The sequence below is a fragment of the Cucurbita pepo genome, chromosome LG18, assembly GCF_002806865.2.
Source record: "Cucurbita pepo subsp. pepo cultivar mu-cu-16 chromosome LG18, ASM280686v2, whole genome shotgun sequence".
In the NCBI taxonomy this organism is placed as follows: Eukaryota; Viridiplantae; Streptophyta; class Magnoliopsida; order Cucurbitales; family Cucurbitaceae; genus Cucurbita; species Cucurbita pepo.
In genome coordinates this window covers 4,076,515-4,101,540 of record NC_036655.1, presented here as the reverse complement: position 1 = coordinate 4,101,540, position 25,026 = coordinate 4,076,515, and the positions used below count along the sequence as shown (strand labels likewise).

Here is a 25,026-nt window from a genome sequence, read left to right as displayed (position 1 = left end):
GTAAATATTTTTTGGAAACAGCCAATTGTTAAAAAGTGTTTCCCTTGAGTCACTAAATCTGGAAAGTTAACAAATAATGGATTGGTGAAGAATTATAAGTTAACAAATAATTTATTTGTTTGGAAAGAAAAGATTAAGAAAATATACACAGAAGGACTCTGCGGTTTGCCTATGATGTACTTGGTGCATCTCTTTGTGAATCCCGAGATTACTATTCTCTGGCAAAAGATGCCTCTATGAAACCTGGAATAAGTACTTTCTGAATTATAAGTTAACAAATAATTTAGTTGGTTGGAAAAAAGATAAAGAAAATATACACAAAAGGTCTCTGCAGTTTGCCTATGATGTACTTGGTGCGTCTCTTTGTGAATCCCAAGATTACTATTTTCTGGCAAAAGATGCCTCTATGAAACCTGGAATAAGTACTTTTTTTTTATAAGAAACATCAAGTAACAGTTCACCAAAAGGGTAAAGACAACAACCTAAGGGCTAGGGGATGAGGGAGTCCTCTCCGAAGGAACTACTTACAAATAGCTTGCCAATCCAAATGTATTACAAAAACTTTTTGTTATAGCTATGACACCACCAAGAGGTATTTATAACTGTACACCATCCCAAAAACTCAAAAGATGAAGACATATCTTCAAAAAGCCATCTGTTTCTCACCCGCCACAAGCTCCACAAAAGAGCTCTAGAATCAAACCTTTAAAGGATCCCACCTTTGTCTTTCAGCCTCCAACCACCCAAAGATTCTAACAATCAACCATCCACCTTATCCAGAAAACGCAAGTGCAATTATAAAAAGCCAGCAGCTTAAAGCAGCCACGTCTAGCAAAGGGCAAAGCAGAAAAACATGGTCTATAGGTTCCTCACTGCCAGGGTTCAAACGGAAGGACCAAGAACAAGAGAAGGATTCATTCTTTGGGTCCTTTCATGCGTATTCAGACNAAAAAAAAAAAAAAAAAAAAGACCTTCACCTTCTTGGGAATTTTCAAAATCTAAACTAACTTTGACAAAGAGTACTTTAATGCTGGTCTCACAGTTTTCAATCTAAAGAATAGGCATTTGATTGAAAAAGAGCCTGAGGGACCAAGAGACCAGCGAAGATTGTCTTTAGCCACCCCTTACCGGATGCCCCCCAGTTTGGTCATTAACCCTACTTAGCTCTAAACTTCCCTATCGAAAATTCCTCTTATTCTGCTTAAGTTTCACATTCCTTGGTCATTTCCCCAAGAATCTGCCACTGTAGGAATCTGTTTTAGAGAGACTACGGATGTCTGGAAACTCATCTTTAAGGGGGAGGAACCGATCCAAGCATCATTTGAGAACCTTATACGTTGCTCATTCCCTATTCCTTACTTCGAAGCTGCTGAACTTTTCAAACAAAAGAACTGACTCAGCAATGTCAAACCAAGGTTTGTTATAAGAGATTTCTTGAACATGGAAGCTTTCCAACTAAGCCTTATACCCACTAGCCACCACCTGCAATCGCCTTATCCTCCTTATCAAAATTGTCAGATTTGGCACAATGGTAATTACCTATCGGTCTTCAGAATAAGTAGTAAAATACCTATCTGTCTTGCGTTCCTATATTTACGCATTTGTTTTTAGAATACATAGTAAAATGGTCAAATTAGGCACAATGGTAATTAGAGATTTATTATTTTCACTGTTGAAGGAATCATCTTAATTATGTATGTGTAAACCCTAGCCTTAATTTAAGTAATACGTGTGTAATCCGATTAAATAAACAACTTAGTTTTGTATGTTGTTATCTAGTATCTAGGTATTTAGTTAGCTTGTATTATGAAGACACATGTACATATCTTAAAATTAATAAGAATGTGATCAAGATAATTTACTTACACTTGTAACATTTACTTTTGTAAATGCATAGACAAAGAGGTAGAATTGGATTTAGCTAGAATCAATATTGTATTGCTATCATACTTCTATATGCATATACAGATTTCTCAGCTAAGTTCATCTTTCCATCCTGTTCCTGGCAGGTACTTCAACTGGGGGCTCTCTGTGTAACATCGAGATATGACTGGAGCTTACTAACTTCAAGATTTAAGGAACAATCTGTTATGGTACAACGTTTAAGTGATCCAATTTTGGCAGCTGATATTGCTTTTACAATTCAGCCTCAAAGTTTGTACGAGTATTTTGATATCCAGCTACGGGATTTGGAGGTTACTATCCTTCATTTTTATGTTCTTTGCACTTATTTCATTGTTGTCATAAGAATATAATTTGAGATGAGAACCAATTTCCTGTAGATGGAGATCCAAAAGCCTTCTTATTCTCAGAGTATTCCTATTTTTGAAAAGTTCAGTGCTACTCTCGCCTTACGTTCCTGTCTGATCCCTAATGAATCGTCATTGAAACAGCTGGAGGTAATTTTCCTGCTTATTTAGTTTCCTGAACGCCACTTATCCCTTTTTGTCCTAGCCTGCCATTCATGTATGGCAAATGTATTTTTGTTTCATAATATGAAACGATGTGTAACTATACTTGACCAATGAATTTATTATGTGTAATAAACATGTCGATACCCATATGTTTTTCTTTTCATAAGAAAGTAATTTCATTGATAGGTGAAGCATGCATGGGCTTTATGTGAATGGTCTCCAATTGTGATAAATACGTAAAGAACATGGGTTCAATCCAAATTGACTACCTATCTAGAATTCTAGAATCTAAAACATCTTACAAGTTTTATTGGAAACCAAATATTGAAAGGTTAGTAAATTGTCGTACGAAATTCTTATAAAAAAAAAGTTGTACTACGAAATTAGTTGAGGTGCATGCAAACTAGTTCAAAGCCCTCAATATTTGTCCACAAGTTTACTTTTAACAATATGAAAGAGTTGATCCAATGTCAAATCTCGTTTGGACGTATTTCGTAGTCTTCCTTGTTAATGTGAGACCAACCAAATCTTTCTTGTATTTTTCGTCCAGCCTTGCTGTAGCTTTAAATATGGTGCCTTATTGCACTTTGAACATATTTATTAAATTGAATAAAACACCAGCCCTTGTGTGCATCAAAGAACGAACTAAAAAAAGCTTTGTATGATCATTGAACTTCATTAAAAAACTTGATTCAGATCAACAGAAATAGAAAACCTAAAAAATGGATATTGTGTGCGTTTCAACTTTGAAGAGAGACACATCTAAACTCTAATTCACGACCATTTGAAGTTCGAGTAGTTAAGGTTCTCTTGCAAGTTGATTAAATTTCGAATTTGGAAATACAGGATGTGCGAAAAAAGGCAACCCATGGGTAAATATAATGGGGATTGGATAAATGAGTTTAAATAACATTGATTCCGACAATTAGTGGTTAAATTTAATTTTCAGGTTTGTCAGTAGCGTTTTGAACACATGGCAAACGTGGATCAGTTTTTTCATTTTTTATTTATCATAACTTTGCTTTATATTTGGGATATTTGTCTTTCGCATGCATCATCTTGCCATAATGAAACCTTCATCATTCATTTTCTTTCAGGTTCTTTTTCAAATGTCATCACTTCATGTACATTTCTCTCCATCAATATATGGTGCAGCTTTGGAGCTGGCTGTGTATTTACGTAATTTGATAGCAAACCACCCTGGCTTTGAAGAATCTGAAGATTGTGGACCACTTAACATGATTTCAAATGGACATGACAATCATTTTTTTGGTTACTCCATGTCTGTACTTCTCCATTCTGTCAGATTTGACATTGATCTAGAGAACGATGAAAAAAATGCTTCTGTCGTCATGCTTGCCCTAGACGATATAGAGATATGGTATACTGACAATTTATCAAGATGTGTGCATTTTCTTTTCCTAATTCTTCACACTTAGTACTGTTGCTAGCGTTTTCTTACTATTTATCAAAATGCATAAAATTAAACACAAGTTCAAGTACTTTAGCTTTGAAAAATACACCCACTCTGTTCTCCTATCCTTGATCAACTGGGAAGGATGTGCCTCCCAGTTCGGGAAAGTTATTAATGGAAACAAAGGTTTCTCAAGTTTTTCTCTTTATTTTTTCCTCCACATTTTTTCTAACTATTCGATTATTGAAATATATCAAATTGTTTTGTGTAAATGTCAATCCTATTGTATTTCAGGTATGATATTTTAGTTTCGGAGGAGCTATGGATCGGCATGAAGGCAATGAATATTGCAATTCTTCCCATGAATGGTGATGGAGATAGGCAAATTTTTTATTCTGGTGGCAATAAATCCCATGATACATCGTCTCATCTCCATGGCATTCATAGTCGACATACCAAGAATGATGATGGTTTGAATGGTATGAATATTAATGCTGGAAAATGCTGCACCTTACACTTCAACTCTGGCAGAAATGATGGAGCTAATATTGCCATACATTTGAACGATGCTGAAATCCACTGCTATCCATATGTGTATGGATTGCTCACTGGGTTTTATGAGAGACTATCTGCCTGCAATGCAACTTTCAGTGGTGAAAGCGACATTGGACCTGAAATGAATGATGAATGTGTAAAACCCATGCCTTCGCCACCAAACCAAAGATTTGGTTTCACAAACTTTATGGAAATTGATTCAATTGGACATGACAGCATTCCATTCGATTGTTTTCCTTTCATTACAGTACAGAATTCTGGCTTTCTTGGCAGCCTTGAGAGTTCCGAGTGGAGAAAACATTACAAAGTAAGGGATAGAGAAATAAAAATTCCAGTCTTTGGTCTGGAGAAGGAACCTACTATCTTCCACACCCAACCATTAAAACCTAAATTTGGTATGGATTCATCTGTTACTTCAGGGAGTTCCTGCAACCATAGTCTCCATGATATTTATTTGGCTTTGTGTGGAATCAAAATCCATTTCCATGATTCTTCTTGCATTGTTGGATCTCTCACGCTTCCAAATTGTAAATCTTCTTTGTTTATTTGTGAAGATTATTCTGACGTATTATGCTCAGTAGAGGGATTGACCATCACATCCTCATGGACAAAAAATTATCTTGAGTTAGTATGGGGCCCTTCATTTCCATATTTGTGTCCTATTTTAAATTTCCGCGTTAGACAAGGAAAAAGTGTGTCATCGAGTGCCAAAATTGAAATCAGTGTTGGTATTCAACATGTTTGTTGTTTCTTGCCACCTGAATATTTGGCCATGATTATTGGTTATTTTAAGTTGCCTGATTGGAGTTTGCAGTCAAATGAACAATGTTTCACTGGGAGGAATGGGCATGCTGGTTTAGAAGAAGAAACTTCCGTTCTTTATAAATTTGAAATTCTGGATTCAGCTTTGATTATGCCTGTCGAAAACTATGAGCTTCAGTTTCTGAGGTTTGAGATTAAACAGTTATATTTTACGTTCTTCTTTGGAAGCAGTTTAGAAGATGCATTGAAGGACATTCCTCCTGAATGTTCTATTCCAATTCACAAGCTTGCTGAGACAAATAACTGTTTAAATCTTTTTGGACGAGAGTTGCTTCTCTCGTTACTGCTTTTCAAGGAGAGACATAGTTCATCATTTTTCTGTCAAAGTACTGAGTGTCAAAACATTAGTCTAGTTGAACAGCTAAACGCAGATATCTGGGTCAGAATACCTTGTGAAAGTGAGTTTATCAACAATAGCTTGCAAGCAACATGTATAATGACGAGGATAAGAAATTGTGAAGTAATTGTTGATGGTATGTATGATATTTCTAGATAGCTTCTTGTTATTCCCTTTTTTGGTGGTCATAATTGTGTTCATAGTAAATAAATTTTGTTTTATTGTTTAAATAGATAATCATGCACTTGATGGATTTATGGCCCTACTGGAGAACATAAATCAATTTGCATCCGTTGAAGACCAATCTAGATGTTTCAAGTCTGATGTTCTTCAGTTTCTTCAGTTAACGAGGTGTCTGAAGGAGGGCACTGCAGTTTTATTTCCTGTGTCAGACACAACACTCACTGAATTTGAATGTTGCATTGATTCACTTTTTTTGAAATTAAAACGGCAGAGAAATGAATTGTTGGAAATGAATTACAGGGTAGAAATGCAGTTTACATGCTCTGGATCATCGAGAAATGATTTCGTCGATGAGATGAATTTTTGTTTCTCTTCGATGGTCTTATACTCAGTGCCCAAATCTGTTGTCATGGCTAAATCCAGCTCGGAGAAATTGTCACCTGTACCTGACATCTTCATTTCAAGGTCAAGTCAAGGTCCAGTTGAAATTTGTGTTTCCCTTCCATCTATCGATGTTTGGTTATATTGTTCAGAATGGATAGAGATTGTTGATCTATTGAATTCTTATGTTGGAAAAATGACTAATTTTGTGAGCACGAGTACATCGTTTAAGGATGTTGTCCCGTATAACACTGCATTAGGAGATTCATCAATCACTTCTCCTAATGGTGTGTGTTCTTCGTCCATGTCAATTGAATCAGCATCAGAGGATATAGAGAGTGATGATACTATACTTATTGCTAGAGTAAAGGACATGGTAATTACGTTTCACTTTCCTGTGTATGTTACGGAATCCTTTAGGGAAATTCAGATTGCAGAAGTTGACGAGAATGCAGATCAGAATGTTTCTTCTGATGTCGTGGAAGAAAAGTACTGCAGATTCCTTATGGTTTCTTTTCACAGTAAAAGAACTGAGTTACTTATTAACAGTAAAAAAACAACTTTAAAGTCTGGCATGGAAAAAGTGTGTAGCATGTTATCTAAGTGCGAGGAAAAAGGTGTCCAATCTTGTCCTCTTTTTGAAATTTTTGGAGTCAATTTGGAGGTTGATGTAAGCAGCAATCAATTGAAGCCTAGTTTAATCCAACTGAAGATTCAGTGTGAATGTTTCAATATTTGGTTTTCTTATCACGTATTCTATTTCTGGAAGCATATTGAATCCAATATCTCTGAGACAAACTCATCCATGTCTACATCTTGTCCTATTGAGTTCGAAGTACAACTGAAGAAAGTTTCATTTCTACTGAGTGATGGACGGGTATGTTTCTGGTAACTTAAAAAGTATTTCACATTGGTTTATATGGAAAACTACAGCGGCTTTCTTTCTATTAATTACGATATTTATGATTTGACATTGAGCATCTGATTCTCAACATCTTGAATATATTTTTAGTGCTTATGTTACTAGAAAAAAGTTTGGGGTGTTTGTATGAGGTACGTTCCTGAATATATAGTGTGTCTCTGTTTCTAAGCACTCAAATAGGGTGGAAAAAACAGAACAAAAAAACATATGTTTTGGGAAAAAGAAAATAAAGAAAGAAAGATGTATCACTAATCGTAAAAGGTTCGAGTGTGTTGATGTGCTATGCTAACTAGCTAGACCATTGGTCACAACAAACTGGTTATTCTTTGAAGTAATACATTTTATCTATTCCACTGATATAAACTTGTAATCCAATGGTAAGAGAAATGAGTTTGATTCCCCTTGGAACAGCATCCTAATATGCTTGGTTGTGAACGAAGATATATGATCAAGCAGCTGTCCCGACAAAAACAAAAAAACAAAAACAAGAAAGGTTTCATGCGAGTCCTCAACATGGTGTGCTATAGAATTTTCTGATTTTATTTTGCATTCTCATGGGTAAATTTTTTAAAAATGTTAATTCATCGTATCCATCTAAATTATGTCCGATAGAAACAAGGAGAAACATTGCTAATAAAAAAGAGGCCAAGTGGCTAGGTTCATGACCTAATCAAACATTAAAATTAAAACATTTTGGTCTTGGCACATTTTATAACTGTGTACTAGTTTTGAAGATTTTATTTTAGTGTTAGTTATCATAATTAAACCAGAAACTCAGAATTGTTAGTTTTATCTTTGACTTCTAAAATGGTTGATGTATAATAGAGTAGTGACAGTCATGCCAAATTCTAATAGTAAATCTTAATTCTGTGTAAAGTTTAGATGAAAATATATCTTTTTAAATGACAATGTCATGTTTATAGTTGATTAATACATGTTATAAAACTTATAATTAAAATGTTTGTATTGTTGTATTATTATTAGTTTTCTTTTACCTCATTTTACAGTTATACTGATACATTTAAATTATTATTTTTGTAGTCCTTGTTTGACGGATATAGATTTACACTAATTGGTTGACAAGATGGTAATGCATCCTATAAGTTAAGGTCAAAGGTGGTTTTGGGTGTTGGTACTTTAGCAGGAATACAGTTCTAACTAGGGAATAGTTTTGGGAATCCATTCAGGAGCAGATAGTTTTTCCCATTCATTGTTCCTTGCTTAATGGTTGTGGTTGAATTCCGAAAGTTTTTTTCTCAAGTCCGATAGGAATCTTTGGATGTTCTTTTTTCACGATTATACTCATCTTTAATTTGTTTGATGCTGGCTTGACCAAGGACGGTTGTTTTATTTTGGGAAATTGCTGGTCAATTGAATATGCTCCGGACATTTTGTTTCCTCTTTCATATCCTGTTTCATCCTTTCATTGTAGGTATTTTATTTTTTCTCAGCCGGCTTTTCTTTTCTTCAAATAGTCCTTTAATTGAAGGTTTAGGGTGACTCTTTACAAGTAATCAATCATTTTTCTTTTGTTAAACAGTGGGTAAAATTAGAGTTCATGATTTTTAAGAAGGTTCAAGTATTTTATTTGGATCCTGATTAGAAGATAACAACACTGACATTATATTGCAACTTCAAAGAGTAAATTACAGTTAGAATAACTTCTTGAGAGGGCAATCTCTCACCCAAGTTGAGCAATGAACCAATTCCCAACATTATGCTCAGCTCTTAAACCTTTAACTCTTTTTATAACCATCAACTCTAACTAGCTTCCTATATAATGACAACTATGCCACTACTATTATCCTAGTAACATCTCCAATACAACCCTTTGAATACTAACATCATTTCTCAGTGTGCAGCAGTACAGTGTTTTTTCTTTTGAAATTGATGTGCTGTCTGTGTGAAATTATGCAGATCTTTCATTATTACCTTGCCGTTTTGTGAAAGTTTTGGACAGTAAACTATTTAATATTTGAGGAATGTTATTGGTTAATGAGGAAAATAAACAGCTTGGGTGTAAACATGGGTCATAACATTTGTTAGATGGATGTGATTCTCGTTGTGTATCTGGCAGTCTCCTTTGTTTTTTCACCTTTTTTTTTTCCCAAACATTTGTTGGATGGATTGCATCTTGAATTCTACTTTTCCCTCTCCTTTTAAAGATCGTAGTTTTATTGTTATCTTGTAGTGGAGTTGTTGCAGACCGCTGCTGGAAATTCTTATGAGGAACGTTATCTTGCGTATTAGCATGACCAAAAGCACCATGGAGGACTTTATCACTGGTGAACTGAGCATGAATTACAATAACATTCAAAAGGTATCCGACTGTTTAAGCATGTGTATAAGTTTTAAAAACATGATGATACGATGTTAAGGTATTGATATAATTATATTGATTCTGACTCATCAGCTTAAGCTTTTAGGTTTAGTAGTGATTTAACCTAATATGAGAATAGGTCATGTGTTCAAACACTTATAATGTCAAGGGGTGATCATTGGTCGGTTGGCATCGGTCGGCATTGGTTTTGGTCTCAAACCAATGTCGACCATTGACATGTTAGTTTTCGGCCATCAGTTTTGGAGAGGTTGGGTTCTGACGTACCACACTGGCAATCGCTCGGTTGTTGTCAGTTTTGTGAATCTAATGAATTGAACAAAAAAAGGGTGAAAAGGAAAGAAAACAAGAAAGGGCAAGATAAGAACAGAAGAAGAAAGAAGAAAAGAAGAAAAGAAGAAAAGAGAAGAAAAACGAAGAGAAGGGAGAGGTGGAGAGAGAGAAATGGAGAAGGGTAAATAGAAAGAAAAAACCGTGAGAAGTAAAAGGAAAAAAGTTCTAACAAATTTAACCTTCTGGTCTACTCAATGGAGCTGCTGATGCAGCAGCATCAACATGGTGCCGTGAACAAAACTTTTTGGCTTTTTTTTTTCTCCTTTTTGTAGTTCCTAGTATGGTCAGTCCGTTTGGTTAATTTGAGCCCTTACTGGGCTCGTCGATCGACAGACTTAGTTCCTAGTATGGTCAGTTGGTTTGGTTGGTTTGAGCCCTTATTGGGCTCATCGATCGACCAACGGGTTGGTTTTGCTGATCCCGACCAACATATACCTTTGAACCAACTGTTCAAAGTCGATTAGTTGGTCTATGACGTTCATTCTTAGTAATGCCATTTTCTCTCCGACTATTATTGATTTCTACTAGTTGGGCCTTCTACAAATTTTAATCTCACAAGTGAGGAGAAACATTAAAATATTGATATATTTAAATTTATCATAACTCCTTAAGCTTTTGAGTTTAGTGGTAATATTAACATATAAAAATCATTTACATTGTTCTTAAAGAAAACAAATATTCATGTCAACTACTCTCTCAAGCATGCCTCATGCAAGTAGTGATCACAAATGCACGTATCCATATTTATATACATCATACTTTACATATTGGTGTATGACTCAGTAGTGATCACAAATGCACGTATACATATTTATATACGTCATACTTTACATATTGGTGTATGACTCATAGATCTACTCTCAAGAGTACTTGACTATGATTAATTTTAACCGTTTCAATACTTCCTTATTGTGTGTTTGAAGGTGTTTTGGGAACCTTTTATCGAGCCTTGGAACTTCACAATAAATGTGACTCGGAAACAAGAGAGTAGTTCTCTGTTGAACAGTTCTGTTTTGACTGATGTGCATCTCGTGTCTTCCTCACATCTCAATTTAAACCTCACAGAACCCTTTACTGAGGTAAAGTTTCATATCTATGTGCCCTTGCTTTTCTTTTATGGTTGTCTCTTTTATCGACTTATCGAGGTTTTCCCAAGCCCTGCATGTATAAATAATGCATTGGCACCTCTTGACATTTTAAATAATATTGAAACATTTCAATCTTCAAACGAAGTAACTGTAGTTTTTTTTTATTTTTTATTATTCACCGTCTCAGACAGAAGTCATGTGAGGAGAAACCTTTGTACTACTTTTTTTTGTTAACTTGCATGAATAATCCAACCTCAAAGACATATGGAAAATAAATTCTAGCTAGCACAATGATTTATCGGAAAATAATTATGCACTGGATAGATATGGAAAAATACAAGGAAATTAATCAAAGATATAAATATGCAAGATTTCATGTCCAGTAATCATGAAATAAATCTGCCTCTTTCTCAAGACAGTTCAGAACACTCTCCCCCAAGTAGATTTTGTTATTTTGTGCATCCTTGCTATTGAGATTTGAGTATTTTCTTTAATTAAAGTTAGATTTTATTGTCATTTTATTTGTCCACCCATACCAATGGAAGAATAAGCGTTTTTTTTCAATTTATTTTGGTTTTGTAGTGTCTTTCTAGGACAATTGACATGATCAAGGACGCTTGGGATCTGATTGGAAAAGATGATACTCCTCAAAGCCAACTATCTCTGAACTCTCCCCATGTTGAAGATATTATTGCTGGAAAACATGCTCCTTATGTACTACAGAATTTAACTTCGTTGCCTCTTGAATATCATGTTTATGAAGGACCCTTTGATTCTGTTGAGTTTGACATCTCAGAGTTCAAAGAAAGAAGATATGTGCAACCAGGCTGTTCTGTTCCAATTTATATTAGTGAATCTGCTGAAAAACAATTCTTTCGTCACAGATCCTTTCATTCATTGGAAAAACTAGGGGAGCAACACACATATGGCGTAGGTCATCATTTTATTTCCATCCAACTTGATGGTACATCTGTTCCATCTATTCCCATTTCCATGGATCTTGTTGGGCAGACATACTTTGAGGTTGACTTTTCCAAGTCATCAAATGAGGAACTGAATATGCCTGATAACATGTCAAAAGATGTTGATAGCGTGGAAAAGTATAGAAAACATATGAGCAGAGGCTTCGTAGTTCCAGTTGTTTTTGATGTTTCTGTTCAGCGTTATGGGAAGCTTATTCAACTGTACTCCACGGTATGCAGACATTCTGCTTTGTTTTCATTTTCTATGATCTAGAGGGACATTCTTTTAACATTCCTATATTCAGGTTATACTTTTCAATCAAACATCAAGGCCACTGGAGTTCCGCTTTGACATTCCATTTGGTGTGGCGCCAAAAGTATGGACTCATAAATATGTTAGAGAACCTAATTTCAGTTTCTTTGAATTAAATTATTTGTGATCAATTCCTCTTTCTCCTCTCCTTCGCTCTCGATTTCTTTTTACAGATCTTGGATCCCTTGAACCCTGGTCAAGCAATGCCGCTGCCTCTGCATTTGGCTGAAGCTGGTTGTGTGAGGTGGCGTCCTAGGGGAAACTCTTACTTGTGGAGTGAAACTTATAACCTCTCAAATCTTCTTTCTCAGGAGAGTAAAGTAGGATTATTTAGGTCCTTTGTTTCTTATCCATCTCATCCCAGTAGTGATCCATTTCGCTGTTGCATGTCAACAAGAAATATTGTACTGCCTGCCCATGAGAAGCCCAGGAAGATCGGTAATGATTTAATGCAATCAGCAGTTGGCTCTGATCTGAAAATCCACAGTCCAGCTGAATCACAGGAACGGTGTATTCACCACTTGACCCTTAGCACTCCACTGGCAGTGAGGAGTTTTCTTCCTGAAGAAGCTAAACTAATTGTAGATACTGGTGGAATGATACATTCTGCAATTCTTTCAGAGGTTTGTGTGATATTTTCCTATCATATCTTTGAAGTTGAGCTGCAAGGTTGGCTGCATTTATTTATTCGCTAAATATATCGAATGGTCGTTATTCTTTAGTAATTTTCAATTTGGTCATAGTCATTTAAAATTCACAATTTACCTCTATTGTATTAAAAATTCTCAACTAAGTCCTTCCATAAAAAATTGTTCATGGGTGGGTCAAGTTTTAATGATAGGAAAGCTTGGTTCTGTGTCAAGTAGCATCTAAATAGTCTATCTACATGTTCAAATATGTTTGGGTTCAACAATAAATGTTGGAGATTTAAACTTCTGGAAGTTTAATCAATAATATAATACCTTAATTAGTTGAGCTATATTTAAATTGACATGCTCATATATGTTGATAAAAGTAATGATAAATTAACTTTATATAATAATAGATCCTAATTGGGAATTGTTAATACATTGTGGGTAAAATTTAGAATTTAAAAAGATTAATGGCCAACTTGAGAATCACCTAAAACACAAGTATCATTTGATATATTTAGCCCTTTTTTATATTGTTGAAGTTATTGTTACTTGAGCTGAAGAACGCCCCTTGGATTGTTTCTAGGTCAAGACTTTCTTTCATCATATCGATCCTTCACATGATCTAGAACTTGAAATCCAAATCCATGGATATAGACCTTCATATGTGAAGTTCCCTAGAGCAGAAACATTTTGCTCAATAGCAAAGTTCGATGGAATCAAGTTCTCACTTTCTGAGACCATCACATTGAGTCCTGGTATCTTGATGTTATTTTTATTATTATTTTTATATATAACAGCAAAATTATTTATTAATGCCCTTTTCTTCTTATAGGTCAAATACACATAACACTTGATAAATCGGTGGATGCATTTTCTGGTAGCAGAGAACTCAATTTTTTTGTTCCCTTCCTATTATATAACTGTACTGCCATTCCCCTCTGGATTTCAGAATCAGCATATGAACAAAAAGGTGTGAGCATCTTTGTACCATCATATTACGATACAGTTGAACATGAACATTCTGCAGGCGAGAGAAATGGTCTTAGCTCAATTACTGGGTGCAGTGACTCTCATGCAATATCTCCAAGTTGGCGCAATTCTTTAGTGAAGAAACCTGTCTCAACTATGGAAAATTCAAATATGCAGTTGGACAATTTAAATGGTAGAACTTTTATTTCACGCAATCATCTTCAAAAGTCTTGTGTCCTGTCAAACAAAAAGGACTTTAACTTAAAATCCTCTGAAAATACTTCTAAAGTAAGTTCAAGTCCAAGTAGCCGTACATCTGCAAGGGACCCTAATTCTTTAGGTTTTAAGCAAGTGAAAGTTAGAGCACATATGTTTTCTCCCTGTAAACCCTCATCTGCAGATGAAGTTATGGTTAGGGCGAGCAGGTCCCTGCCAGAATGTGGTGTAGAAAATATTCCAAGTGCTTCTTGGTCAAGCCCATTCTATCTTGTTCCTAGAAATGGTTCAGCTACTGTTCTTATACCACAATCATCACCAAATGCTGCCAATGTGATCTCTGTTACGTCTAGTGCAATTTCTGGATCTTCTCCTGAGATAACAAGCATAATTATGTTCCAGCCTCGGTAATATTGTTTGCTTCAACCAGCCAATTATATTTTTTCACGTCTTTCATTTTTTTTTTCTGTCTTCGTCTTCTTATATTGTTGACATTGCAGATTTGTCATAAGTAATGCATGTTCCAAGGATTTATGCTATAAACAGAAGGGAACTGATTGTGTCATCCCTTTGGCAGTTGGAGAACATTTCCACCTTCAGTGGACTGATACAACTAGGTATACTGGCTTGTGTGGTTGCAGTATTCCCATTACTACATTTAGGAATCAACTTGAATTGCTTTATCTATATCAATCAAAATGTGTGATAGATAAACTTTGAGCACATGATGGAGAGACAATGATAACGGTTGAGATATTTATTTCTTTCTTTTAGAATAGACTTCTTTTGTTGTTAAGATTACTAGAAAAGATTAAAAATCAATATGAAAGAAAAATGGTACACATTAAAATATATTTTGTTCAAGAACTTCTCCATATTAAAATATATTTTTGTACTTCCATAAAAGAAATAAGTTGATGTCCCAACAGCTATCATTCTATTTTTGTACTTCAGTGAAAGACCAAACAAGAAATTGACAACTTGGACCAAATTGGATTGATATTCTTTGTTGCCTCTCTTTACTCATTTCTTCACGCCTTCCCTCTTTGATTCTTGATCAAGATCTTCTTTTAGTCATTTCCTAACTGGCAATGGTGCTTACTTTGTGCTCTCATCCAATAGTTTTGATGCAATATTTATTTGATTGGTTTCTGTTATATTCCCATATCCTTTTAGCTTGTAGATGGCCTGTTAGCTTGTTTTCCCTGTTCATTAACAACACAACACTTGCTTGACGTCGCTTTTCTACTCATTTGCTTGCCTGATTATCGACTTATGATTAGGGAATTACTGGTTTCTGTTCGTTATAATGAACCTGGGTGGCAATGGTCCGGCAGCTTCATACCTGATCAACTTGGTGATACTCTAGTGAAAATGCGAAATTATATCACTGGTTCCTCATACGTTCTTAGAATTGAAGTTCAGAATGTTGATGTATCAACTGACAATAAGATTGTTGGAAATGGTCATGGAAATTCGGGGACGAATTTGATTCTGCTGTCAGATGATGACACAGGATACGTACCTTACAGAATCGATAACTTTTCAAAGGAGGTAGGTGACATTGTTTCTTTTTCAGTTGGAAAGAATATGTTATCAGGTTTTAATTGTTATGTTTTTAGTAGTTTCAATGTTTTTTAGGAAATTTCAGATATGAAAAAGGTCTGTTTTATTCTCTTGCTGGAGAGATATCTACGGTCCTATATTTAAACTGAAGGGAAGGGGAAAATACCAAATGGTATAATTGGATTGTCAATGGTATGTAAAATGATTGACAATACGATTTTACCATTTATTTTTCTTACTTTTAAATAAATAATTAAAAAACTTCGTTAATATCAAACCCTTTTTTCTTTTGAATAATGTAGGTATTTATTTAAATATGGATATGAATATTATATTATCATTCATGTAGATTTTTGTATTTTATTTTTATCCCTTCCTCTCTCTCACTCTTGTATTTTCACTATTTTCCTTGTATTAAATAAAATTATGAATTTCTTTCAATGTTTTATAAGTTTATTGTTCACACACAGAGGTTTAATATCTGCTGTACTTATCATGGGTGTTCAAATGTCAAACATAACAGCAACTAGTATTACTTGATTTGAACTTTGTATATTAATATATGTTTTTCGTTTCCACCAATGAATTTTAAACTATATATAAATGTATAGATATACAAATTGTGTGCCTCTAACATAAAATTCTAAGCTTGCTACTGGATTCAAACGATATTTTATATGAAGTTTAGCATAACTATATATACAGATGTTATAGCTTCAAGAATCTAATGCTTTAGTTTCATTACTTTTGTGTTGGTGTTGATTGCTTCTTTGACAGAGATTACGAATTTATCAACAAAGATGTGAAAATTTTGAAACTATCGTTCACCCCTATACATCTTGCCCTTATTCTTGGGATGAACCTTGCTATCCACGCCGTCTAACTATTGAGGTGTGTTTTATGTTTTGAATTAAACAATTAATGCTTCCTACGTCTGCTAGTTTTGTCTGCTAACAAATGCCTTCTGAAAATTATATTAGGTTCCTGGAGAACGCATACTAGGATCTTTTGCTCTTGATGATGTACAGGATTTTGTTCCTGTGTGCTTGCCATCAACCACTGGGGTATTTTCTTTGGACTTTCGCTGTTTTAGTGCCCTATATTTAGAATTTTTATATTTTATACCGAAAAAAAAAAAAGGTATCTACGAAATTTCTGCTGAAGCTGCCCAGCAAGAGATATTGAAAATGACGAGCTGGAGAAATATGGCCAATATAAGATAAATATCACACCCAATGTCTTCATTTTTTTCTTGTGGTCTGTTAACTAAAAATGAGGAAGACACGTGAAAAAAAATTTGATCGTGAAGAGTAATTATGGTACGAGTTCAAACTATTGGTATTCTTTTTTTTTTTTTTTGTTGGTGTTTGTACATTTCTAAGATCAAATGCCTTATCAATGGTAATGAAGTCTTAATTTCAGTGTTGACTGTAGCTATGCATAGATATGCTTATTACTTGACCTTAGCAATTGCAAAATATCAGCTAGCTTTTAACTTATCACTAACTTTTGTCTCAGAAAAATGAGAGGATGTTTCATTTATCAGTTAATGCCGAAGGAGCCACAAAGGTATTTTCTTATTATCTTCATGTATTTTAGAGTGCTTTTAGCAAAAGTACTTAATTGCATTTACTTCATTGAAAAGTTTGTTATTCATAATCAATTTGATGTTTAGTTCTACTCCTTTTCTATAGTACTTTTGAAGTCATCATAGCCTTTTGACTATTTGCAAAAGTATATTTTATGTTACCTTAAAGAATGATGTTGATGTTTTTTAGTGGAAACTGCTTTTTAGCCATTGCAAAAGTGATTTGGACTATGCTAGAAGAACTCTCGGATACAGTCGTTGTATTACACGTGATTTATCTTGAACTATTTTTCAATGGTCTTACTTTGGTTGCAGGTGTTGAGCATTGTTGATTCAACTTATCATATTCCAAGTGTCCCTCATTTTGGAGAAAAGAAAAAAGTGGTTCAGAAACAGGAAAAGTTCCTTGATTACAAGGAGAAATTTTCGGTTTTTATATCTTATATTGGTATTTCATTGATCAATTCCGGGCCCGAGGTTTGTATATATATATTTGAACTTAGCTTTCAAAATTTTGTCTCCTACTTTTACGTACGCCAATCCTTCATATTATTTCTATGTAGGAAATGGTGTATGCCTGTGCTAAAAACGTAACTATCGATTTGCTGCAAAGTTTGGATCAACAGAAGTTCTCTGTAAAATTGCTCTCTCTTCAGATAGATAATCAATTTCGGAATAGTCCATATCCTGTTATCTTGTCTTTTGATCAAGAATACAGAAGCAACCCAATTGGAAGCTTGAACAAGGATATTGGTGCAGTAACAAGAAGTGAAAGATTTTTGCAAGCTGATGGCTCTCTTGAACCTGTAATCTATCTTTATGCATCAAAGTGGCGAAAGACGGATAGTTTACTGGTTTCATTTGAACATATATGCTTAAGGTCCCCATTCTGGCATCTAACATCTTTTGTTAGTATAAAATGCATAGAACTGATCCTTTCCTCTTCAATTCTTGCAGAATATCAGATTTTCGACTTGAGATTGAACAGCAAGTGATGTTAAGCTTGTTTGAGTTTTTCAAAAATGTCTCATCAAATTTAAAGGGTGAAGTGTCTCAATTTTCAGATGCCATAATGCATCCTCCTGCAAAGGATCCAGCTCATGACTACTTCAGTCCCAGGACTGAACCTCCTCATTTTTCAGAATATCCTGTTTTTGATGGACTTGTTAGAGGTAGCACATTATTACCTTCAGTAGCTCCTATTGGAGCTCCGTGGCAGCAGGTTTATCGCTTAGCAAGACAGCAAAAGAAAGTTTATGTTGAGTTGTTTGATTTGGCGCCTATTAAGTTGACAGTAAGGTATAGTCATCATACGAAAATTATTTTGTATTTTGCTCTCCTCTGCTATCTATCCTAACGAAAGTTTTTCTTGGCCTTAGCTTTTCCACCATTCCATGGGTGCTCAGGAACCCTATCCTTACATCTGGTGAATTACTGATGCATGTAAGTATTTGTGTTCTCTTCTTTTATAGAAGATTGTTGTTACAAAACTCGACTATCTAAAGTAGGTAATTTATCATTTGAAGGAACAATAGGTTGATGCCATGAGCTAAATAATAACTTCTAAAAGATAACAACAAAACAAAAGCTGTATGCTTGCGAGTTCAATCTCTGTATTGCCTTGTCCTTTGGGGAATTTGTGGAAGCATATCAAATTCTGACATTTGTTTTGAGGGACAAAGGGACAAATGGATATAAAAAATGTGAATGGCCTTTGTGTCCTGAATTTAAAAAATGTATGAAACATGAAGACAAGTTTTCTATTCATGCAATCCTACATAGTTTTCTGCATTTTTTCCAGCTCTACCCTACTTGAACACCACTGATTCTTTTATTATATTTAAGCCCTTTGATTGTTTCCTTTTTGGTTTTATAACTATAAATATGCTGTACTTCATTCATAACTCTATATGGGAAAGAGATTAGATATTTCTTAGCTTCCAGTGGTTGTAATCTGTCATACTTGATCAACACCAAATTACAGCGAGGTCTTTTGGCTCTCGGGGACATTGAAGGAGCTCAGATTCATCTCAAGCGCTTGAGTATTGCACATCAAATGGCCAGTTGGGAATCCATTCAAGAGATTCTGATTAGGCATTACTCGAGGCAACTTTTTCATGAGATATATAAGGTAAGCTTTTTATTGGCTGTATACCTATTGTGAGAAAGCCTAAGAAAGTGGTCACATGAACTACTGTGATCAAATTGGTGGTTGCAAGATTAGAAACAAAATCTCCAACTAACTATAAAATCAATGGGCAAGGAGACTCTATAAAATATTAAATACTTATTTCTTAATTCAGATGTAACAAAAATATATTTGTATTCCAATGATTCAGTAGCTTTCTTATGTAGGAGAAAGGCTCAATACATAAAAAGAAAGAAGAATAAGAATAGAATTAAATGGTTGCACTTAGTTAACATGTTCACAACCAACATTATGAGCTTAGTAGTTAGTTGTACTAAAAGATCGTTTCAGGAGTTGTCTGGATACCTCGGGCCAATTGAATATTAGATCAAATTTGGAACGAGGATTCCCTAGAGGTTGCATAAGCTATACTGTGATTTACTGGTTAATTGTGTGTACTTAACTTATTTCTTTAGCTCTTACTCTATCCTTGAAACTCTCTTTTAGCTCCTTGTTATCACTTTCCTGAATGAATTAGTTGACAAGATATCTCCTTCAATTCATTTTTATTTTATGTCTAATGATGGTTTGCTTGATCCATATTGCTCATATAACAATTTTTTATTTTGGTTTTCATCTAGTCATCTTGTTTTACAATGAAAGATCTTCTCGTTCATACTAACAACAACCTTAGACTTATAGGGAGAAGAATGAACAAATATTGAAATACAACTAACAGTAACCGAGGTAAACCAAAAAACAGGAACATTATAAGTCGAGAAAACAATGTAAAACAGATACGAATTCACACCGGAGGAATGAAGTGAAAAGTACGAGATACAGGATAAGGGATCTTGGTCCATGAAGATATGAGCCAAGTTACACTCTTTGAATGGGCTTCTTGGATGGGTTACTTTCAACAAGTCATAAATTTTTGTTTCCAATACCAAAATAAAACTAAGTTGATTAGCTAACTCTTTTACCAATTTACCTTGATCTACAGGTTTTTGGTTCTGCTGGTGTCATTGGTAATCCCATGGGATTTGCTAGGAGATTGGGGATTGGCATAAGAGATTTCTTGTCGGTGCCCGCCAAGAGCGTTTTGCAGGTTTCTTCTCTCTCTCTCTCTCTCTCTAGTTTGCCTCTCTNTTTTTTTTTTTTTTTTTTTTTGAAGAGTCCAACTGGGCTTATCACTGGCATGGTACAAGGAACTACAAGTCTTTTAAGTAATACAGTCTATGCATTTAGTGATGCTACCACTCAGTTCAGTAAAGCGGCGAGGAAGGTATTTCTCTGCATGATTAATTTCTAAACAAGTGGCTTTGATGTATCAATTTTTATTGTATGCGTCTATTTCTGCAGGGTATCGTTGCATTCACATTTGACGATCAAGCTTTTTCAAGAATCGGACAGCAGCAGACAGGCGTTTCTTCACACGGTGGAGGTGTTATTGGTGAAGTTTTAGAGGTACAACATTATTATGTGTATTAGTAGCAGATGGGTGATCTTTATGTAAACTAAGCACTGCATTGGACTGCATCCTGGTTTTAACTAATTGAGAACGCTGCTTTAGATACAATCCAGTCAAGAATTTGATTCTCTAGACACGTTTTCTAAACCTTTTCTCGCAACGTTGCAAGAATATAACTAATTTCCGAGAGATTTGTACATTGCGGACTACATCGGCGTATGTTCAGGTCTCGAGTCACGTTGCGAGAAAAGGTTTAGAAAACGTGAGCGAGGAAATACATTTGAAAACGATTTGAAGAATTGAAAAAAAACAACGTTATATGACTATAAGCAAATAAAGAAATACAACGGCTTAAATAGCATATAACTCAGGGTAGGAAGAAAAACTGACAACTCATTGTATACTGTTTAAATAGCATAAACGGTATTGATATTTTGCTAGAAGGTTGCAGTTTCATCTTATTTGTATCTGCCAACGAATCGATGTATATTGCTGTTAATCCTTCACATGCTCAGAAGCTTGCACAAAGAGAGAGTTTTTAAATTCATAAACTAAGTGCCAGTTATTTAACTTTGTTTTCAGGGGCTCACTGGTCTTCTTCAATCACCAATCAAAGGAGCTGAGAGACATGGTCTTCCAGGGGTCTTCTCAGGTAACCCACTTCAATATTATGGTATTCTTTTTCTCTGATCTTACTATGATTGCTAAGTACTCTTTGGCTGCAGGCATTGCATTAGGAATCACAGGACTTGTGGCAAAACCAGCTGCCAGTGTTCTAGAACTTACTGGAAAAACAGCCCAGAGCATACGAAACCGAAGTAGGTTATATCAAATGAGACCACAGCACCTTAGAGTACGTCTTCCTCGTCCTTTAAGCAGCGTACTTCCTCTGCGGCCTTTCTCCTGGGAAGAAGCAATCGGAACATCGGTACTTCTCGAGGCTGGAGGAGATGACATGAAACTCAACGATGAAGTTTTAGTTGCCTGCAAAGCTCTTAAACTAGCTGGAAAATTTGTTGTCATCACTCAGAGTTTAATCTTAATTGTTAGCTGTGCAAGCTTAGTCGACTTGGGCAAGCCTGAATTTCGGGGCGTTGCTGCTGATTCCAAATGGGTGATCGAATCAACCATCGGTCTGGACACTGTCATTTACGCCGATACCAACACTGATGGAGCTGTCGTGCACATCGTCGGAAGCAGCTCTGACTTATTATCAACGTCAAATAAATCTCACCAGAAAAGAGTGATTGGGAATAGTAGTAGGACAGTAAGATGGACTGGTCCAACTCCTCTTCCTATTTTTGAGACAAACCTCGAACTCGAACTCAAGGAAGATGCTCAAAATCTGTTAAAGATCTTGTTGTCTACAATCGAATTAGCAAAAGAGCGGGGCTGGCACCGTGGTCATGTTCTTCATCGATATGACGTAAAATAGGCCAACGCCTCGTCTAATCCTTATGACCAAGCTTGGCAGGCCAATGAATTAGTTTATGACCAAGTCTATGTAAATGATGTATAGACGTTCATTCTCTCTAAAGGGGAGATAAATTTGCAGCCACATTGTAAATGGTTTGTTCTGTGATTACATATCTACCAATTCATTTTATTGTTTGAATAAAAGTTGAAAGAAAAATGATCCTTTTAGTGGGTGTGCCTGGATGTGCTCTGTTCTTCTGAATTTGCATGCTTCCTTTATTCAACAAAGCCCAACAAGGTCTTCTAATTCTTTTCCTCGTTGGACGAAACATTCTTTATAAGGGTGTCAAAACCTCTCCCTAACATAAGCGTTTTTAAAATCTGTACATAATGGGTCAAAACAAAAAATATTTGTTAGGGGTGGACTTGACCTATTACAAATTGTATTAGAGTCAGACATCAAGTGGTGTGCCAATGAGGACATTGGGCCCAAGGGAGTAGATTTTTTTATCTCACATTAGTTGGAGAGGGGAACGAAGCATTTCTTATAATGCATTTTTAAAATTTGTCCATAATGGGTCAAAATGGATAATATTTTCCAACAGTGGGCTTGACCTGTTACAAATTGTATTAGAGCCAGACGACACTAAGTGGTGTGCCAGTGAGGACGTTGAGCCCAAGGGAGTATATTGTAAGATCTCACATTCTTATAAGAGTGTGGAAATCTCTCCCTAATAGATGCGTTTTAAAACCCTTCAGGGAAAACTCAAAAGGGAAAGTCCACAATATATGTTACTAGTAGTCGAGTTGATCTGACCCAAAAACTAAAATATTCCTCCCATGAACATTGAACGTGAGAGATTTATCAGGATTCAATATAGATATGCTCGTTAGAGCGTGCATTTGATCATAATCAACTCATTTTAAGAATTGAATTAGGTAAAAGAAACACAAACATACTTAATCGAACGTCTCGTAAACTCGAATACTTCCAGGTAAATTCACTTATTCGAAAAGCACTTGGATTGGGACATTCATTAAGTGTAGGTTATTGGAGAGAGGGCATAGATGTGGAGTGTGTTTGACCCTAATTTAAAGGACGGTGGGGAATGATTTTAGGGACATAAAGAAGACATGGCTTACTTGACCTAAGAGCTGTAATCAGTTTGAGAGATTAGAGGGAGATAGTGGTGAGCCCTTATCAAAATATAGTGCTCTATATGGCCTTATCTTTGAAATCATTATCATTTTTTCCTTGCATCACCTTCATATAGCGATTGAAAGCATAGGCTGTCCAGCCACTTGGCCTACCTACAATTCTACCCATACGGTAGACTTAGACGTCCTACTTTGCTTAAGCTTCACGGTGTCGAGTTTACTTTGGTCATGATTCTACGTGTCGAAGATCGGCTATATGACCTGATATGAACCACGGAGGCAACTTAATCATGGAGTTGCATGTAATAAACTCAAGGGCTACCTGGTTTATTAGAGAAGTATCGAGTTTCGTATATGAAATTGTGAGATCTCATGTCGGTTGAAGAAGAGAACGAAACATTTTTTTTTTTTAAAAGGGTGTAAAAATCTCTCCTTTAACAGACGCATTTTAAAAACCTTAAGGGGAAGTCCGAAAGAGAAAGCCCATAGAGGACAATATCGACTAACGGTGAGCTTAGGCTATTACAGAAATAAACGTTTTGTGCTACTTTAAGTGAAGTTTCGTTTATTTTTTTATGGTTACAAAAGTTGCATGTAATAAACTCAAGGGCTACCTGGTTTATTAGAGAAGAATCCAATTTCGTATATGAAATTGTGAGATCCCACATCGGTTGGAGACAGGAACGAAACATTTTTTTATATATATATAAAGGTGTAGAAATCTCTCCTTTATTTTAAAAACCTTGAAGGGAGACCCAAAAGAGAAAGCTCAAAGAGGACAATATCGACTAACAGTGAGCTTAGGCTATTACAGAAATAAACGTTTCATGCTACTTTAAGTGAAGATTCGTTAATTTTTGGATGGTTACAAAAGTTCTCGAGTCACTGATTGAAAACTCTCATTCTTAGTTTTATGCTTATTTTTTCAGTTTTCAGAGTTTGGATTTACTTTTTGTGTTACATTTGTTAATGGGTTATTGTGATCGTTTAGCTCGAAGGTTATATAACTCATTGATACTTCATCGAAGGTCCAGAGTTTCGGTTTGAGTTATATAAAGTCACGTAGAATGAACGTGATAGTGATAGATTTAAAAAAGTTTGATTTGCACGTTAGAATCATTGAAGTAATTTTGATTAAACTACTTTAAATCTATTTAGAAACAAATTTTATTTATTCTTAATCATCATTACAAATTACTTTTGCTCGATGTTCTTCGTTAAGATGAAATCATTTTAATTTAAAGATTTTAACATTTGTGATATAAAAATTTACTCGTCCATGTTCAACGTCCAAAACGTCGAGAAAGAGATAGAGATTCCTATAAAGGAAAAAAAAAACATGAAAGAGACTCTAAAAATGACACTTGAGAGAAATGCTTTTTCCTTTTGTTTTTCTTTGTTGACGCCAAGAATATAATAACAAACACAAATTTTTTTTTACTTTTTTAAATAATATTATTAGGATGAAATTAATAAAAATATCTTTAAACTTTTATAATTTCTTTAAAAATACTCGTAAATTTTTAAAAAAATTTAGCCGTTTCTTTTAAATTTTTAAATTTTTTTTAAAAATAATACTTTTACGGTTAATTTTAGAGTGAATATAATTAATATTTTATACTTTTACGGTTAGTTTTAGAGTGAATGTAGTTAATATTTTGTACTTTTACGAGTGAATATAGTTAATATTTTGTACTTCTACGGTTAGTTTTAGAGTGCATATAGTTAATATTTTGTACTTTTACCGTTAGTTTTAGAGTGCATATAGTTAATATTTTGTATTTTATTGTTAGTTTCAGAGGAAATATAGTTAATAT

The 25,026-nt window shown here is 34.9% G+C and overlaps 1 protein-coding gene across 5 annotated transcripts in view; it reads left to right on the top strand.

Moving 5' to 3' along the window:
- The window catches only part of LOC111780422, a 56,795-nt gene extending 34,516 nt beyond the window's left edge, over positions 1 to 22,279 (top strand). For all 5 annotated transcript variants that reach the window (XM_023660816.1, XM_023660817.1, XM_023660820.1 and 2 more), the window contains 27 exons: positions 2,010 to 2,195; positions 2,283 to 2,399; positions 3,512 to 3,795; positions 4,123 to 5,678; positions 5,776 to 6,983; positions 9,220 to 9,348; positions 10,623 to 10,778; positions 11,370 to 11,981; positions 12,055 to 12,126; positions 12,236 to 12,685; positions 13,281 to 13,452; positions 13,530 to 14,289; positions 14,383 to 14,499; positions 15,166 to 15,436; positions 16,226 to 16,339; positions 16,429 to 16,512; positions 16,967 to 17,017; positions 17,352 to 17,513; positions 17,600 to 17,916; positions 17,994 to 18,335; positions 18,416 to 18,479; positions 19,021 to 19,167; positions 20,168 to 20,272; positions 20,339 to 20,449; positions 20,527 to 20,631; positions 21,218 to 21,287; positions 21,361 to 22,279. In XM_023660816.1, the coding sequence (XP_023516584.1) occupies positions 2,010 to 2,195; positions 2,283 to 2,399; positions 3,512 to 3,795; positions 4,123 to 5,678; positions 5,776 to 6,983; positions 9,220 to 9,348; positions 10,623 to 10,778; positions 11,370 to 11,981; positions 12,055 to 12,126; positions 12,236 to 12,685; positions 13,281 to 13,452; positions 13,530 to 14,289; positions 14,383 to 14,499; positions 15,166 to 15,436; positions 16,226 to 16,339; positions 16,429 to 16,512; positions 16,967 to 17,017; positions 17,352 to 17,513; positions 17,600 to 17,916; positions 17,994 to 18,335; positions 18,416 to 18,479; positions 19,021 to 19,167; positions 20,168 to 20,272; positions 20,339 to 20,449; positions 20,527 to 20,631; positions 21,218 to 21,287; positions 21,361 to 22,070 (8,472 nt within the window). In that variant the 3' untranslated portion in view covers positions 22,071 to 22,279. The remainder of the gene's footprint in view (positions 1 to 2,009; positions 2,196 to 2,282; positions 2,400 to 3,511; positions 3,796 to 4,122; positions 5,679 to 5,775; positions 6,984 to 9,219; positions 9,349 to 10,622; positions 10,779 to 11,369; positions 11,982 to 12,054; positions 12,127 to 12,235; positions 12,686 to 13,280; positions 13,453 to 13,529; positions 14,290 to 14,382; positions 14,500 to 15,165; positions 15,437 to 16,225; positions 16,340 to 16,428; positions 16,513 to 16,966; positions 17,018 to 17,351; positions 17,514 to 17,599; positions 17,917 to 17,993; positions 18,336 to 18,415; positions 18,480 to 19,020; positions 19,168 to 20,167; positions 20,273 to 20,338; positions 20,450 to 20,526; positions 20,632 to 21,217; positions 21,288 to 21,360) is intronic.
- The last annotated feature ends 2,747 nt before the right edge of the window (positions 22,280 to 25,026 follow it).